General features: G+C 51.5%; 1 protein-coding gene across 9 annotated transcripts in view; it reads left to right on the forward strand.

The window, feature by feature from the left end:
• Positions 1-17,383, forward strand: part of LOC149350220 (dual specificity calcium/calmodulin-dependent 3',5'-cyclic nucleotide phosphodiesterase 1C-like) — a 779,369-nt gene that overhangs the window by 696,848 nt on the left and 65,138 nt on the right. For 8 of the 9 annotated variants that reach the window (XM_089579195.1, XM_089579196.1, XM_089579197.1 and 5 more), the window contains one exon: positions 10,540-10,620. The exons of the other annotated variant lie outside the window; for it this stretch is intronic. In XM_089579195.1, coding sequence (XP_089435321.1) covers positions 10,540-10,620 — 81 coding nt within the window. The remainder of the gene's footprint in view (positions 1-10,539; positions 10,621-17,383) is intronic. 9 annotated transcript variants of the gene reach the window in all.

Raw genomic sequence — 17,383 nt, forward strand, 5'->3', positions numbered from 1 at the left:
CTACACGCACCGTGGCATTAAGCCTTTATAACGGTCGAAGACAGGTGCTCAGTCACACCAGCGGCTTATTGCTATGCCGGGCGGCGAGTGTCGACCTCGCACACATATATAGTATACGTGACGCTTCGCGCTCCGGCGGTTTGCCGCCGATGGTTTAGCGTCACATGTTCAACGTATCTCTGTGTATGTGTATATGTGCACTGCGGACGCAATGTATAGTGTACATACCGAGAGCACTGTGGCGAGTAAGGGAAAGAGCGGACAATTTTGAGCGCGTGAATGACTAGGCACGACCTCGCCGGCGTTTTTCGATCTAAGGCGCAGCGACGGGCGCCACGCCTACTCTCGGCTCCCAAAATATTTCAAACCGTCCTGGGAGCGTGAGTCGCATACCAAGTGCCCCCTTAGCCCACGGACAGGAGCGACGCCAACGGCGAACCACTGCGCCGGGGCGACATCTTTTCTCGTTCCGTTCTTTCTCTTTCCTTTCGTCGTGTTTGGGGCTTTCTCGTTTCTTGCCTGTTTGCTCTTGCGTATAGTGCGCAGTGTGGGCGAGAAAGAAGACTTAAAGCCTAGAAATTCTGTTGTTGCGAAACTTTAGTGCTTCGATATCCGCTTGCTTTTTCCAAGAAGCGCACAAACATGTACAGCGCCAGCCCGGCGAGCGCGGGGGCTCCTGCGCGTCCCTAAATGCGGCACATTTCGAGTTCCTGCAGATCGTTGCCGACGCGAGCTCGGCGCCACCGATCACGACATTAAGTGATGCGCAAAACTCGCTTGATGGAAGGTACGCAAGTGAGCAATAATCCCGTGCGCATTGTGTCGACTCTGCTGCGGCAGGCGCGGCGCTGAAGATCCTGGAATGGGACGGTTGGTGCGGATATGGACCGTCGGCTTCGCTATGTGCCGTGTGCATAAACTATTGCTCCTGTGTTTGTGTGCAGCGAACTCTTTTTCTGTCTACTTCGAGGAGTCGTATACCCGCAAGCAGGTAGCAACTTGTCTTTAGCAAATCACTTTAGTAAAGCGTGGGAAGTGAGTTGGAATCGGTGTTATTTTCTTATGACGTGCATAAGAGTAAGGCACCCGAAGTGGACGCGAAACTCATGCGATTTATTTATTGTTCGAGTTAAGAGTTTCCAAAGAATTCATACGTATAGTGCATTAAATTTGTCGTCTACTTGAACGACTGCTGTTTGAGCTAACTGTAATTTTAGCTTTATTATTTTTTTACATTTAACCTACATGTTTGTTGCGCCTTCTTTCTTTGGCTAGTTTTTTTATCGCCCTGAAGACATGCTGACCGTGGAGGACTTAGAGATTCGTCTTTATGCAGGGGTCGTCGTCCTTCCCTTTCTATAGTCGCAGCAGATTGGCGTGCTTATTTTCAACCGCTTCCTGAACAGAAAGCGCGCTTTTTTTTTATTACAACACTGTTAGGCAGCTTTCGGCTTGATTCACACCACCGCCTATGATCGTCTCATATTTCTCGGTAAGCTATTCCTTACTGCGCCTTTCTTCCTTTCTTAGGTGCAGCGTTTCTTTCAGTACACACTAAACACTGAAGCCAAGAACAGAAGCAATGCCTGAATGGGAAGAAATGCAAGCGGAAAGAAGCAATGCAATGTTCATTTTCTTTTCCGTGGTGTTATTTTCGGCTGTAAATGCAGATAAGTAGGCAATGGATGCATGGTCGGCACACATATGTAAGCGCACGCACTACCAGAGCGCTCTTCCTTTTTCAACACGACTGTTGTTCCTTGTATCACTAAAGCAGGCAGCAGTACTGAGGAGCTTGGTGTACTAGCGCGTATTAAGCGCTACATCGCAGGAGGCTGGTTACTGCAGGATATTTTTTTCTCTGCTAAAAACTGTTTTCGAGCGTCCTCATTTACAACGTTGCGATAGGTTGTTGTGTACTATCAGCGTCAATTGAAACGCGAACAAGCCAATTGAAACGCGAACAGCACAACTCGCAGATATTATACTAGGGAGGCAAAATACATGAGCAGTTGATTTTCCCATCGAAGCCGAAAAGACCGCTCTTCTGAAATGTTAATAGCCCACGCCTCTATTTCACCTCCAGCCTCTAATATGCTTGATTTTTTGTGCTCGCGCTTCAGGTGTTTTGTTCGCATTTCATTTGACGCTGATAGTACATTTCAAGTAGTGCGTACCACGGATTTCATTTCTTCTTTCAACAGCGCTGCGAGGACTTCATTTCAATCGAAGAACACTCGGCGAGGTGATCATTCCTGCCAACATGCGCACTGTCTCCAATGTACAATCGCGATGAAATTAAACGCGAACAACGTGGCGCCTACGCGCTCCGCTGATCGAATTTCTTTTCATCGCGCTTTTACTTCGGTGATAGCAAAAAGACGCTAGAGTCGTCCTAGAATGTATCACGGACGACTCTAGCGTGTCTTTTGATACCATCGATGTAAAAGCGTGATGAAAAGAAATGCGAACAGCGGAACGCGCAGGCACCTCTCTATTCGCATTTCTTTTCATCGCCCCTGTACATACGTCGCATCCTTTGCTAAGCCATCGTGATATCACGCCGGAGTTTTTCTGTCATTTCTCAAAGCATTATTTGCGTCCTGCCGCGGCACTTAAGCCCATCGAGCACCACATCGCACGACGCGTTTCACGAGCTGTATACCGACGACCCGTTTTGTCCTGTTATTACCTGTTCAAGAGCTGCTCGCTTCGGAGCCAGATATGAGGCAGGAAGAAAGCGGGCCGACGCTGAACAAAAAAAAAATGGCGGACAGTGGCATATAGATGTAGCCGATCAAAGTAGAGCCGCTGTGGCAACACAGAGAAACTGCGGCCTCGCCGCACCCAGCAGCCTGCTATATGTCGTGCACCTGGGCGCCTGGAGACACCCGAGCAAGTTGGGCTACAGCAGCAGGCAGTCGAGCGGTGCGTGAATGCGGGTGGCGTTGTTTACGAAGCTCTCCATTCTTGTCTCCAAGCCACTGATTTTTTTCTCTTTCTTATTCTTCCCCTGCAATTCTCTGCCGTCCCCAGAAACACTGCACCCGCACTGTGCAGTGTACTGAAGCCGCTCCCTCAGCTTTTCCGGTGCACTTACGTCGCGTCCCTGTTTGGGCAGGCATCGAAACAAACACCGCCGAAGCGCTCGAACGGAGAGCCGAACAGCACAAAGCGCATTTCCGCGTGGTCTTCCTTTCTCGTCGTGTCGGAACTTATTCGCAGATTTTGTCAGCCTCTGTTTCTTCGTGCTTTTTTTCTTTCCTCCAGCCGTCCTCCCCTTTCCCTTATATATACTTATTTTCCAAACGTAGCCCGCTTGTGCCGCCTCCAGTTTAAAACCTGCAGTCATTTTCTCGCCTCATATTTACCCTGCTGCGTGGATGTTCCTGTTTCGTCTTGCCTTAGCGCTCTTGAAGTCGTAATGAGTAGTTATGTCGCACGGGAGACATGTGCTGATGGTAGCAATTACACGGCGCGAGGCGACACCGCAAAGAGGACGTTCGCAGCTTCGTTCCGCCCACATCTTGATGCAAACGTCGCGCAGATTCCACTGACTGAGCTAATAACCGAGCTAGCTTCAGAAACGTCCCCCTGCTTCAGGAAGCAGCGTTCGTGCTATAGTGCCACTCGCTGCCTTGTCTCGTCGCGTGCATTTGAATGCAAATGTGTGTGTGCCTCGCACGGGGTGTGCCCGGAACCCCGAAAAGCGAAATCGCTTCTCCTGTGCTAAGACCCAGAGGTTACACACTGACTCGCATTGCGTCCGATAAAACGCGTTGTGCGCCAGCGCGGATACGATCTTCGACTGCCTCATTTTTCCTCTCTTCTGAGAATTTGAGTCAGCTTACGCCATTGATGCGCGGAGCGCCTAGGCCGGCTTTTTTGCGATTTTTTTTTTTTTTGATTTAGCTTCCCTTGGCCGATTTCAGCGCTGCGGTAGAGTCGCTAGGGACGACAACGTTTGCTTCTTCACTTCTGACCCGAACAGCACAAACACAAGTCCCCTGTGTGCTTATTGCACTGCGAGCGAAAACAAGAGACGAAGTAGACAATTTGCTCTGCTTTGAAGAGCAAGGACATTTGTGAGCACGTGCGAATGTCTAAAATTACCCCGAAAAAAAAAAAACGGTTACCGAAAAAATTCGCATTTTTTTTAATTATCTGGCAGCCCGAAGGAGCGAAGGGACGAGATCAAGGTACAGTTCTGGCGTCTTTCGCAGATAGTCTGCTTGCCTTACTGCGTCTGTTTTGTTTTTTGTGCGTTACAAGTTTGCGCTTAAGAAACGCATCAATTAGGGGAACAGGGTCGACCTCATCCCTACAGCGATGGCCCTTGCCGCCGGTCTCTTCAGTGGGCTGGGCTTCTTTCCTTTCCCGATCACAGAGCTCAATTACTTTGCAGGGCGCTTCGTACTAATTGGGCGGCAGCCTAACCAGAAATCCGCGCAAGCGACTGCGCTGCTGACGTTACGAGGTCACTCGTATCCGGAGCGCTTGCCCTCCTCTGCTTGCGCTCTCAACATATGCGAGAGTCAGGGGGAGAGAGAGAGAGAGGTCCTTTCACTCACCGATTCATCCCTTCCTTACTCGTCCCACGCACAGCGAGGCCGCACCCTGAGTGTGCCTATATATTACGCGCGTACGCGTTTGCGACCGCATACGCTCCTTTGCACAGCCTCTTTGGATGGTTCTTCGGTGAGGACGTACATCGCCGGGTCCAGTGTGGGCAGCGGCGCGGAGTAGGGTCGAGAGCTCTCCCTTGTTCTCGCCCCTGATAAAGGTCGCGTCCCGCAGTGCCCGGCGGCAGTGTGCCGGCTAAGTTGGTCGCATCACACTAATTTCACTCCGAGATACCCACCCTCTCGCCATTCAGAGAAAGAGAGTCAGCCGCTGAAAGGCACCTCTGTATGGAGGAGGAGCAAAAAATAAAGTGGGGCGGGGCAAGCAGAATGTGAGGAACAAGAGAGCAACGAAGCTGCTTGCGGCTCTTCTTTTCCCGTTCGCCGCGCGCTCGGGTCTCGGCTGGAAGCAAACAGCGCCAGGCGCCGCCGCGGAGTACAAAAGCCGCGGCGAGTCGTTTCTCCACTCTTGCTGCTGCTGCTTCCTCGCCCGCGGACGCTCTGTGTCGAGCCCTTTTTCGCGTCCTTGATGCGCAAACAAACTGTTGTCGCGCGGGGCCGTGCCTCGCGAGGAAAAACACTTTGCTGAATGAAGTGCTGCTTGCGTAGACACGGCGCTCTTCGGCAAACATGGCGGGCGCCGTCCGCCGGGGCCGCACCTCTTCGGATGCAGTTTCCCCAAGGTAAATAGGAGCGTTGCTCGGTTTACGAACTTCGAGGAGGAGACGCGGCGGCGCCCGTGGGTCAAGACGCTCGCCCGCCGGCTGCCTCGCCGCGGCGGCCAGGCCACGGTGGCGCGGCTGAGTCCAGAAGCGGCACCGCTCGCAAATCACTTTCCACGGAGCGCGTAGCGAGAAAAAAGAAAAAAATCCAAGTTTTGTGGGACGTCATTCAGGATCGCAACCACGTCCCCGGAAATTCTAAACCCGTTGCCAGCGCCCGCTGGCTCACCAGCTAACGATGCGACCTAATTTGTATGTTCCGCGGTATCCAACCGTCTCTATACGCTAAATTTGGGCTGTTAAAGAAATTTGCATCCGCAGCGAAAAGCTTAGGGAGCGCGATATTAGAAAAAACATTCATTTCACCGCCGCGTTTGCATGCAACCTGCAATAGATATATGACGCCTTATTCTGGATGCACCTAGTACAGAGTGCGCCATTAAATCTTAAGCTGTGAGCCTTGGATGTAAAGATACTAACGGCTACTGTACTCTTCGTCTTGTACGCATCTCCTTCCAGTGCACAATGCGTAAGCGCCGTCTATTTGCGGGCGTCTGACGGGCTAGGCTGCGCACCGCAAGAGCTTCGTCAGAAACATTCTACCGCAGGAATTTTATAGCACCTGTATTTTCTCTATCAAGATCAGAGAGATACCAAAACTCGCGATGGCATCCGCTGTTCGATTGCGAATGCCGCTAGAACTGGTTCATTGATCGGAAATGATTATTTAGAAAGAGCTAAAGAAGCGTGGCCTTAGCATAAAATCAAATTAAACATCAGAATAACCGCAGTCAGCTTATTAATGCATTTCTACAGTAAGCCAATTTCCAAACGAGCAGTGCTTTCCTTTCGGACATCATTCAGACTTTCGTCTATTGAGTCTGTGATGACCATTAAGTTCACCTTTGCGTCGAACTTCTCCCATAGTAATCTGCCTAAAATCAAAGTTTTTCGGAGCTATTTTAAGACAGGGGCATATATTTCGCAGAGGTGCCCCTTCCTGTAACTTATTTCAGAACGCAAACTCAATCCTTCATCAGTAGTGCGTAACAGATCACTATCGTTGCCGTCATACTGCATTCGCAACGCTTCATCGTTTGAAAGTTTTCCATAATAGACAAAACCAGTTCAAAGTTCCGGATCCATGCAGCTTAGGCCAAGGAATGTTTATTTTTTATTTTTTCGCTGAGTGCATTCCCACGGAAGATATCTCGTTGCATTTAACCCCGACGCGTAGTAGCAACCCGCTTTTGCTATAAAAACAGTTGCGGAGGTACAAATATTGGCAGCAGGCGCTACATTACGACATGAACCAGTCTGTTCTTATGCTGTCCGTGTTGATGGCTGGGTGTGCCCGCACGTTGAAATAATATGCACCGGGCTCCAGCGGCGTCATTTAAATAGTAAATCGCGAGTGCAACGTCCCGAGAAGTCATCCATGTTGCATGAACTGTATAAAGCGCGATAGATCGGTGCGAATAGCGCACTGGGATCGGGAGTGCTGATTCTTGGAAGGCCGTAATAGATGCCACCGTACACCCGCGTGACCAAGAGTGCATTTGTTGGAGCGGGCTAGTTCGACCTCAATCGCCTACTGGGCGCGTTGCATAATGCTCATCCGAATTTCAGATTTGCGGCGGGGGACAAACAAGAAGAGAGTGAAACAGCCGCCTCTTCTGCGTGCGATTCACCGAATGCTCTTCACTGCACTGTGCATCATAGGAAAGGGGCGTGGCAGAGAAAATACCGGGGTTTTAGTGAAGGCAGTTTTATTTTTTTCGTTCCAGCTTGAAAACTTTTTTTTTTTTTCTCGTACTCTTTCTCGGTGCCTAAAGCTGTCTGAAAGGGCGAAAACAGCGTCGACTCGCTCGAGGCGAGACCGTATATGAAATGCGGGAACGCAAACGCCTGTTCCTGGCTTCCATTCTTACCGCCCACCCAGCGTTCGTACCGTGTTTTGTCATTACCAAGCGACAGCAAAGCTTGTGGTTTCTACGCTGTTCGCGACTTCGATGTTCTCGCGAGCTGGAGGGCTTCCTATCAACCGTCGCCGCATGTGCTCTGGTGCACCGCTGCGGCAGGGAGGGGAGCTGCTCGCTGCGAAGAAACAAGCCTCCAAGTTCGCGAACGAGACACCTGTTGACCTCGTCCTCCAACGACGCTCAGTCGCACAGCATCACCCCGTCTCGGGACGCGCGAGAAGCGAAGGCTCCGCTGCGGACACAGGGCGACAGAGACAAAGGATAGTGCGCCACAGCAGTAGTAAGGTTTCCCGCTTCTATGCTGTCGGTGAGCACAGAGGACGGGCCGCGAGAGAGAGGCCTTCAGCGCAAGGAGCAGGTCCCTTCAATATGAAAGGGGGCATCCAGTTCGCACAAAAAGTCGAATTTTCGGTTATTTCTCAACTAAACTTGAAAATGACTTTAGGATATTGTAAGCTAAGAGGGAAACTAGTTAGAAAACGGGAAAAATCGCGCTTACCCGGCTTAATTATGGAGTAATCGTTAAGTGAATGCTCAAACATTTTTTCCTTTCATGTTGGGGGGATCTGTACGTGCCTGCAGGCCGCAGGACCCAGTGTAAGTAGGCTCGTGTCGCAGTAGGTTGCAGACCCAGTCTAGGCGACCTCGACTCATCGCTAGTACGAACAGATCCCAAAGTGATTGGTGGACCAGACCAGGGTGCGTACTACCCCTTGCGCTGCTTCGAAAGAGTCTTTCCCTGAACCCCGAGTCACCGGGTCCCCGTCGTCGAGCGGCCGCGCAAAGGCATGCAGTGGAGGCCAACCAGGTTTCATACAAGCTTTCACACAAGCTTTTGTTCTTGCAAACATGCCTACGCTGACAGGCATTTAATGCATCGGGCATGTGGGAAACGAAGTCTGAGATTAAACCAAACTGCCCTGTGGTGAAACCCCTGAGGCACCGGGTAAGAGCCAGATCAGCGTGTTTGACACTGGTTACACAGACAGGAGGTCATGATGCACGAACGTGGGCCCCTGTCTGCAATGGATACCGACTTCCTAAGTTAGTGCCACGTGGCAGCGATGCCCTCTCATTACGGATAATTCTTTTTATCCTCGTTCACGAGTTATTTCGGGTCCCGAATGTTGCATCGTGGCCTCTCGGGTAACAATTTTTGGTCTCGCGTAACGATCTAACCCTCAGTGGCTTCCTCCCCGGCTCCGGGGCGCTCTTGCTGGAGGAAGACCGATGGGAGATATTCACAAAACTGTGGCCTAATTTGGCCGAGCCTATTGAACGGCCGCAGGGAGCGGGCCCGACCGATGACACTAACCCCGTCCGCGGCTATTCTCTGCCCTGCCTCGTCGCGGCTACAAGACAGTCCTCTCGGGAAATTGCCTCGGATCAGGCAGTGAGGAAGGCAGAATAGATCGCGTTCGGAGGTGGCCTCCGCAAGATGCCCCCCTTTTACTTGTTTCTTTTTTTTTTCTCTGCCCCCTGTCGACGTGTGGCGCAGACATCTGGTATTCTCCGATAACACTGTTAGCTTCCTTGAATAAGCTGCCATCGCTCGCTATAGGCTCTTGCTCTGCTTATTGGCGACGTGCGGCGATGGTTGCAGCCCCGGCGCGTGCGGTTTGCCGTTTTGTTTTGTTCCGTGCCTTGTTTGCCTCTTTACGTCCGAGACAGCCGTGGCGGAGTCGCAGTGCTTTCATTCTTCGTCTTCCGTTATTATTGCCATTTTTTTGCCCCCAGTCGGGAAAGCTTTGCACCGAGATGGCCCTTTCTGGAATTGATTATTCTCCTCCGGAAATGTGCCGCCACAACTGGTATCTTGCGCGCTACGAGTTCAGCCACCACGCGCCAGTTCTCCCCCGAAGGGACTTTGCGTCAGACAGCCCCGCTTTCGTGGTTCTCTGCTCATCCTTTTCTTGTGGGCCTTCGGCATTAATGTCCTCAGAGGACGCACTACTTCCTTTTGAGTCTGTGCGTGTGCAGCCAGTGCTTCTGTGAGTTCGTCAGAAGCGTGTTAATTCGATGTTGGATGCCTAATAAGTGCGGGTGAATATGTGTTCCTTCTAAGCTGTAGTATTTTAAACCTGCAATCAATTACAATCAGCTCTTTTCCCGTCGTCCGTACCCCTCTTGTGCAACTATATACACTGGTGTGAAGATCCAGTTTCAGTTTACTGTTTCGGAAAATGTCGGCAGATCTCGTGGTTCTGAAGAAAGCATCGCATCCCCTACTTTTTACAGAGCACACTGCTAAAAATATCAATATATCTCACCAAATCACATAACCGAACACGTCATACCAAGGCGGCCGCTCATCTCCGCGGCGCCGTTCTCTTCTGTCAGTGTGTACAAACCGAGCACAAGAGTCGCCTTCATTACGGCCCTCGATAAAGAACAACGATGTGTTTGCGTTACGTCTGTTTGTATAATTTCGTCCGACGAGCGGTTCGTGCACTGCAAATGAGTTTATGCAGATTCGTGCGGTGAAATGAAAGCCTCTTCGATGAATTGCACATTTTGGCCACGCGTCGTTCTAGTTTTAGGAATGGAAAAATACGAGCCGAACAAGCCGGTATTGATCAGCACTTCATCTAGTTAGGGTGCAAGAGCCGACGGCAAAAGCGCCGAGAACAACGCCTGGAAGCCTCGAGGGCGTGGCGGCAGTGCTATGATATAGGCGGCGCCTGCTCTCTTGTCTATCTTCGCTCGAGTTATGAAAGTTTGTTGCAAGAGGCACCGCCCACCTTGTTAGACATGTGGGCTAATTCAGGTGCTGTTGACGTGCAGCGCCGTCAAATGTCGCGATTAGGGCTGCAGAGAGTCAGTATCAAAGCATAAAGTATGGGAACATCCGCTTGGCATGGGTAATCCTTACTCTAATACCCGGGGAAGTATGTGGGAAGGAATATCTGTAATCCCCGGCATTGCCACGAGGTCCTGTTTTTTTTTTTTCTTCGGCATCTGCTTTGCTATTTGGTGACTTGTTACAATCATGAGGAGCGTATGTATTTTTGGTCGCTTGGTACCCGTACTCGAAGGCGGGAACAGCGTAGGAACGGGACCAAAGTAGCGACAGACGAAGGCGCTCTGTCGCTTCTTCCTTTTCGTTCCGTTGCCGGCCTGCTTTCGAGGCTCAATTCCCGTTGCATAAATTGGCTTTGCTGCCCCCGCGAACAGCGCTGACCAGCGCCCCCTCTTTCTCTTGTCTCTGCGCAGTGGCCAATCCGCCTCCAGAGGCTCCTGCCAAGGATGCGCCCGAAGGAGAGGCCGAAGAGGAGGATGCTGGAGACCCCACTAGTAAGTCGGCATTCGCTTCCCAGCCACTGCTGCTCCTACCAGACCGTAAACAAGCGCAGTTCCCGCGCCGCCTTCCGCCCTGGCCCCCAAGGTCGCGCCCTTTGGCAAACGGCTGCCGCACGCGCGAACCTCGGCTAGCGCGCTAATCAGGTCCTGGGCTTCGTCGTTAATCGTTCCCCGTGTCGACGCCGATCGCTGCTGTCGTCGCCGTCCCGTCGGACGGACAGACGGGGCTTCCTCCGCCTCTCCCTTTTATTCGCCGCCAGAGACGTGGGAAGAAGGCGGCACACAGCTGCCACTGACTGCACCGCTCTGCTGTCAGTCGGAACGAAACGCCCTCGGCAAGCCTCTGCTTCCAAACTGGTGCGACGACTCATCGTCGCTGTCGGAATCGGCCAGTGGCAAAAAGGTTTTTACGCGCCAAATGAACACTATGGGCTACACGTAGTAGTGTAGGGCTAGGAGTCAATTTTCAGCTCCCGGGGTTGTTTGATGCGCGCTGAAAATCCCAGCACATATGGGTGTTTTTGCATTTCACCTCCATCGAAGTGCGGTCCCCGCGGCATGGTTTCAAACCCGCGTCCTTGGACTCGGCTGCCGCGCACCATTGCCACTGATCAATAGTTGCGTGCAAAGTAACAAAACAGTGATGTTAAAAGGAGAAGAGATAAAAAAAGGAAAATCCAATGATTTTAAAAATGCAGACATGTTCATTTTCGCAACACGGCGATAAATGTTTAGACGGCCTGTCAATGACGTTTTGCGTGTTCTTGAAATTAATTGCTCACTTAATGTGATGATCGACGTGTCGCTTTTTTTTTTTTTTTCGAACGGAAATAGTCGCGTACTGTTCATACATTTCTGGCGCCCAAACAGTCGAGCCGTGAGGAGACAGCCTTTTTATCCTGCTCGCCTTTTGGCGAGCTGTTTAAATGAAGAAGGTTTGTGTTCCAGTCAGAAAGGGGCCTCTCTTTTCACGCGAACAGCGACTAAGTTTTATATGTTCCTAATATAAGAAGCACTTTTTTTGCATCAATATTTTCATGTCTGCAAGCGCATCAGACTAACGTGCATGTGCAGATCAGTCATTGTCGCGTGTGTAGGTAAAAAAAGAAAAAGAAAGTACGCCGAAGTGTTGGGAGTGTGCAGAAAGAAAGGAACGGGACCAGGGCTTTGTGCTCTCACTGTGCGAAACAATGGAGCCAGCTAGCATAGCGTCAGATGGGGCAGGCGAGCGAGGAGTCTGTCCGGCCAGCGATGGAAATAAATGATCGCATTTATCGACTCGTCGCCCGCTCGGTATTTCTCGATGTCGCAGTAAAACGAAGGAAAAGGCAAAAGACCCTAATTTTGCAGCCGGTCGTATTTCGGGCCCTGATCGACTCGGTGCGGTTGCATAGTCCCGTAACGCATCTGTGCTTCTGTTTCCTCGGCCAGTGCTCCAGTTTGTGCCGGCTTGTGCAAACGGAGCGGATTTAGCAACTTACGACACGCAGAGCTAGCTGGCTGGCTGGCTGACCGAAGCTGATAGCCCTCTATCACGGCTCATACCGCCAGATTGCGCGAGATTACTGGGACACGCCCGCGTATACGACATGGTGGCGTATGCGCTTTGGAGACAGCTCACCGCGGAGCCCGACTCCTTTCTCTTGCACTCGCACGCGTTAGAAGGCCCTGGTGAAACGATGTCAGTGTGCGTGTGTGCAAGTTTACTTTTCTTTTTATCATTCTCCCCCCCCCCCCCCCCCCCCCTTCCCCGCGTTAGAAGCGAAGAAAGCAAAACTGTCCCTTTCCTGATAATAGAGGCAGACAGAACAATGACCGGCGAGAACGACAGGCGACTCTTTCTCCCTTCGCCGTCCCTCGCCGATATGAATGGCGCCTTCTGCACGCACACAGGCGGTCAGATATCAGCATAATACCAGGCACGTTAAAATGGCGCCGAAAACGAGAGGCAGGAGCTAGCGATAACAATTACGCGGGCGTCAGCGCGCTGTGGCGCGCACTCGAGAGCGCGCAGAAAGACTCCATGGGCGCATCCGTGCGTGCGCGAGCGCATTCATTACGCGCGTGTTGGTTCCATACCTTGAGCAAATGAGCGGACATAGGCCAATTCAGTAGGACGTAGGCGCATGCGCGCATTCATTGTGTACACACTGCGAGACACTCACTGACAGCGGGGATCCTTTTCCGTAAGCGTTCTCCGAAGACCGCGTGCGCTGACAGTTCGGAAAAGCTGCGAATCTGTAATCGGCAAGAATAGTAATCGTCGACAATTTTTCTCACTTCCTTTATTACTTTCTGTTGTCCTTTTTTAAATGGCGCTGGAACAGACAGCGGCCTCGAGGAAGCGAGCGATGTGTTCTGGCGTCTTAATACCTGTCGTTGCCGACCATACACGTGTCGGAGCAACCCACGCTGTGGATTATTTTTATTTTCTTTTGAGTGGCTTCCCATAAACATGTGTTTTAATGTTCCACGTTTTTTTTTCTTCTTTTTTTCCCACCCTGTAACTCCACCGCCCTCCTCCCCTAACTCCCTTCTCAGGCGTGGATATCATAGTCAGTAAAGTTAATTCTTCGTTATCGTCTGTTACCTGTCTTTATCTTATTCTCTCGTATTCTAAAAGATAGGTAACACTCATCCACTTAATGGCACATACATGGCAGCGGATTGAACCTACAAGTAAAAATTCAAGGAGAAATAAATAAAACTTCGTGTAATTGGAAGGAATAAGGACAATACAGGACATCCGCTTGAAGCGCAGGCTTCTCCGACCTGTGGTATGCCTCATTTTTACTCTCGTAAGTCCGTGTTAAGACGGGTTCTCTGGCTGTGCGCATGTCTGCGTATGGGCAGACGGCCCTCCTAATTCTTTCATCCCGTTCATGCAGAACTTAAAAGCCTGTTATTAAAATCGGGCGGTGGCTTCAATGAGTTAACGTTTCGAGAATTTTATAACATTTATTTTATTTGCTACTATTCGGATTCAGTGGCAATTTTCTTCTCATTACGAGACGCACATTTATTCAATAGTTTAGGCAGACGTTCCAAAACAGGAAGGTTAGATTTTCGATCGTATTCGCTTGTCTTTTAATATCGTTCATTATCTAGGTAGGTATTCACTCACTCACTCAGTCGCCACAATCAGTAAGTCAGTCGCCACAGTCAGTCAGTCGCCACAGTCAGTTAATCAGCCAGTCGCCACAGTCAGTTAATCAGCCAGTCGCCACAGTCAGTTAATCAGCCGCCAAAGTCAGTCAATCAGTCGCCACAGTCAGTCAGTCAGTCGTGCCACAGTCAGTAAGTCAGTTGCGCCACAGTCAGTCAGTCAGTCGCGCCACAGTAAGTCACCGCAGTCAGTAAGTCAGTCGCCGCAGTCAGTCAGTCGCCACAGTCAGTCAGTCAGTCAGTCAGTCGCCACAGTGAGTAAGTCAGTCGCCGCAGTGAGTAAGTCGCCACAGTGAGTAAGTCAGTCGCCACAGTCAGTAAGTCAGTCGCCACAGTGAGTAAGTCAATCGCCACAGTAATTCAGTCGTCACAGTCAGTCAGACAGTCGCCACAATCAATCAGACAGCGGCCACAATCAGTCAGACAGTCGCCACAGTGAGTGAGTCAGTCGCCGCAGTGAATGAGTCAGTCGCCGCAGTGAATGAGTCAGTCGCCGCAGGGAATGAGTCAGTCGCCGCAGTGAATGAGTCAGTCGCCGCAGTGAGTAAGTCAGTCGCCACAGTTAGCCAGTCAGTCGCCACAGTTAGGGCCCATTCACACTTGCGAGTCGCAGAGGCCACGCGGCCATCAGTCGCTTGCGACCAGGCAGCAGCTTGACGACAGCGTTGTTCACACTTGCAAGCGCGACCAGCGGGTCGTCTTCTCGTTTGATTCTCGTTTGAAGCGAAAACTCTCGGGAATGGCGTTGTTCGCGCGCTTTCGAGAGTTTCGTCTGTTTTGGCCGCGCCTCCTGTACTCGCGCTCGGTCCTCTGAACTGCTGTTCGCAATGTACTGCAACGACCCGAGCGAAGATGAGGATGTCGTGACGGTTTTCATATGCGCCGTGGTCGTACAAGCGTCATGATGACAGAGGCGCGCTTCTGTGCAGGGCCGGCCTACCAGCCGGCAGTATGCCGGCCGCCGGCGTCAGAAAAATGCGCCAATATTGCTTGTTCGCGTTCATACCAAGCCCTTGGGTAGAGGAATGTAAAAAATGATTCATTTTTTAAAATAGCTGGCCAATACCGAGTTGCTGGTAGAAGTGATAACTGCGACACAAGCAAATTTCTTCCCATAGCCGCTTTGCTGCTGCTGCCCAATGTGGCTCCACTGCTGTCGGCTAGCCCCGCTGCTGAAGGCGTCGCGGAAATCGATCATGTTTTGACATGATTATGATACGAGGTCCACAATAAAGCGGTGACGAAAGCAGCATCTTAATTACTAGCGCTGGCCAGGATTCGAAGCGCCCTCAGCTGCGGCATCGATATGAAACCGGCTAGGCTTAGCGACGACTAGGGCAGCCAGCTGGGAGCAGCGCAGGTCGTCGCCAGGCGCACCCGCGAGCGGTGTCGTTGCCGGAAGCTTGACTCGCTCGCTGATTGGTTCAGCGGTTTGCGACTCGCAGTCGCAAGGCTGGAAAATCGAGCAGCGAGCGACTGGCCTGCGACTGTCGCGTTTCGACCAGTGCAACCGTTGCGCTTTTCGACCAAAACGGTCGCGCGACCTCTGCGACTCGCAAGTGTGAACAGGCCTTTAGCCAGCCAGTCAGTCAGTCAGTCCTGCTAAGTGTTTTTTTTTTTTAATGTACTCTGAGATATTGAGTGGATGTGTGGGTCGAGCAGTGACGCGCATGTCTTAAAATTCTGAAAGAAAGCTTAAAAGGACAACTCCATCCAAATATTGTTTTTAGTAAAAACCAATTCTCTGGCTCTTTCTGGCTATGTTGACGCTTGTCCGGCACCAAAGACGTATTTATCACCGGGAAAATAAGATTTAATATCCTTCTGCTAATATCTAGTCGATTGAAATGCGTGACGTCCTTACATAAAAAGATGGGTTGGCAAAGTTTTGGAGTGAATGGCGGTGCAGCGTAGCCTCTGGGATCCGCGACCATTAATCGGTGTCGGCGCACTCATTTTACTTGCGAAATCGACCGGTTATGGCGACACCTGCAATTACTTTCTTCTTGTCTTTTCTAGCTTACGCCCTGTTTTCGGCGTGAGTATGTCTCTCTCTGATTAAAACGCGGTACCCTGTCGATACAGGGCAACGTGCATTTGCCCACAGTGCCCCTTTCAGTCAGTACACCATGCTTAAAAAAAAAAAAACGAGGGGGGGGGGGGGGGGGGGGTACCTCTGCATGCAAGGCAGTTTTTGACGCCTGGTGGAAGACTGCGGACTGTAAAAGAAACGGCGGTTGACCTCACGCCTCTTCCGTATGACCTGCAGTCTTCTTTACGCAGAACTTGTGGCGACGCATACCTATACGAAGTGTGAGGCTCGCGCCACTTCTTCCGCGTTTTGGACGTCGTTATTCAAACAGGCTGAGTTCTGCGGTCATTCCCCGCGCAGTATATGCAGGCACCGCGAAAGGCCCAGCGAAGTATTCGAGCCTTGTGTATAGCTATGCCATTCCTGCGAGTACAACGCGCTCGAGTCACCGGCTCGAGCGAAACGCGAGGAAAATCGAGTTGACACCCTAGGTTAACGACAGGAGTATTGCTCCTGTAGCGGCTGCGATATCTTGAAGGTTTAAACGTATAACTCGAGGGTGCACTCCGCGGCGTCGTTACCGGCCCCGAGGAAACGGCGCCGGGCGTTTCGCATCATCTTGAAGTGCACTGTATGCGACGGCACGACTTGATACGAACGTCAAAGCAGTGAGAACACAGCGAGCCGGGCAGCAGTAAAAGCTGCGCAGACCAACGCCGGCGTCTCCGGGCATTACGAGGGCCTGGGGGTTTCTGTTTTCTCTCCTGGGTTGGCTGCAAACGCCTTGTGCGCAGTAGCTCTTATCACTCCGCGCCTAGTACGTGCCGTATTGCCACACGGCGCTCTGCGCCTTTCTCAACGCTCTCTATATGGCCCCCCACGCATTGTCGCTCAGAATTGAAAGCCACTGCTATCGTCACCCAACTGCTCGGTCGGCCAGCTATCCTTTTCCGTTCCACGTTTCTGCTTTCGTTCCCTCTCTCTCTCTCTCTCTCTCTCTCTCTCTCTCTCTCTCTCTCTCTCTCTCTCTCTCTCTCTCTCTCTCAGCGTTTTCATCTTACCCTTTTAGTACACGATTTGTGCTCCCGGACTGCGCAAACGCGCTGTGGATCGACCTGGACCATCTTATTCAGCTTCGCCCGAATGCGCGAATAAACAGCGGCCTGGCGGTCGGGCGCCATGTGTACACAGCGGTGGACAAAAGCAGAACGCATTCCCGGCCGAGGGATATTGAGAAGCCGCGGCACTATTTACGCGTAGCGAGCGCGGCGTCCGAAAGTATAGAGTATACGAATGCGAAAGCTTCCTGCCGCCAACGGACCGCTTGTAGGCTCTATATTTTTTATTAGTTTTTTTTTTAAAGGGGGGGGGGGGGGGGGGGGGGGGGGGGGGTCGGGGGGGAGTCGTAGACGTTGGCGACAATATAACCTTTCGGTTCCTGGAAATAACACGCCGGTGTCAGTGCACGGTTTTCTGAACATAGGTTTGCGCCTCGCTCCGCTCGTCGCTGCCTTTGTGATCACCTGCACTGATGTCTGCGGTTGTTTGTCCGTTCTCCGG

The sequence above is a fragment of the Amblyomma mixtum genome, chromosome 3 (genome assembly GCF_055824585.1).
Source record: "Amblyomma mixtum isolate Tamu chromosome 3, ASM5582458v1, whole genome shotgun sequence".
In the NCBI taxonomy this organism is placed as follows: Eukaryota; Metazoa; Arthropoda; class Arachnida; order Ixodida; family Ixodidae; genus Amblyomma; species Amblyomma mixtum.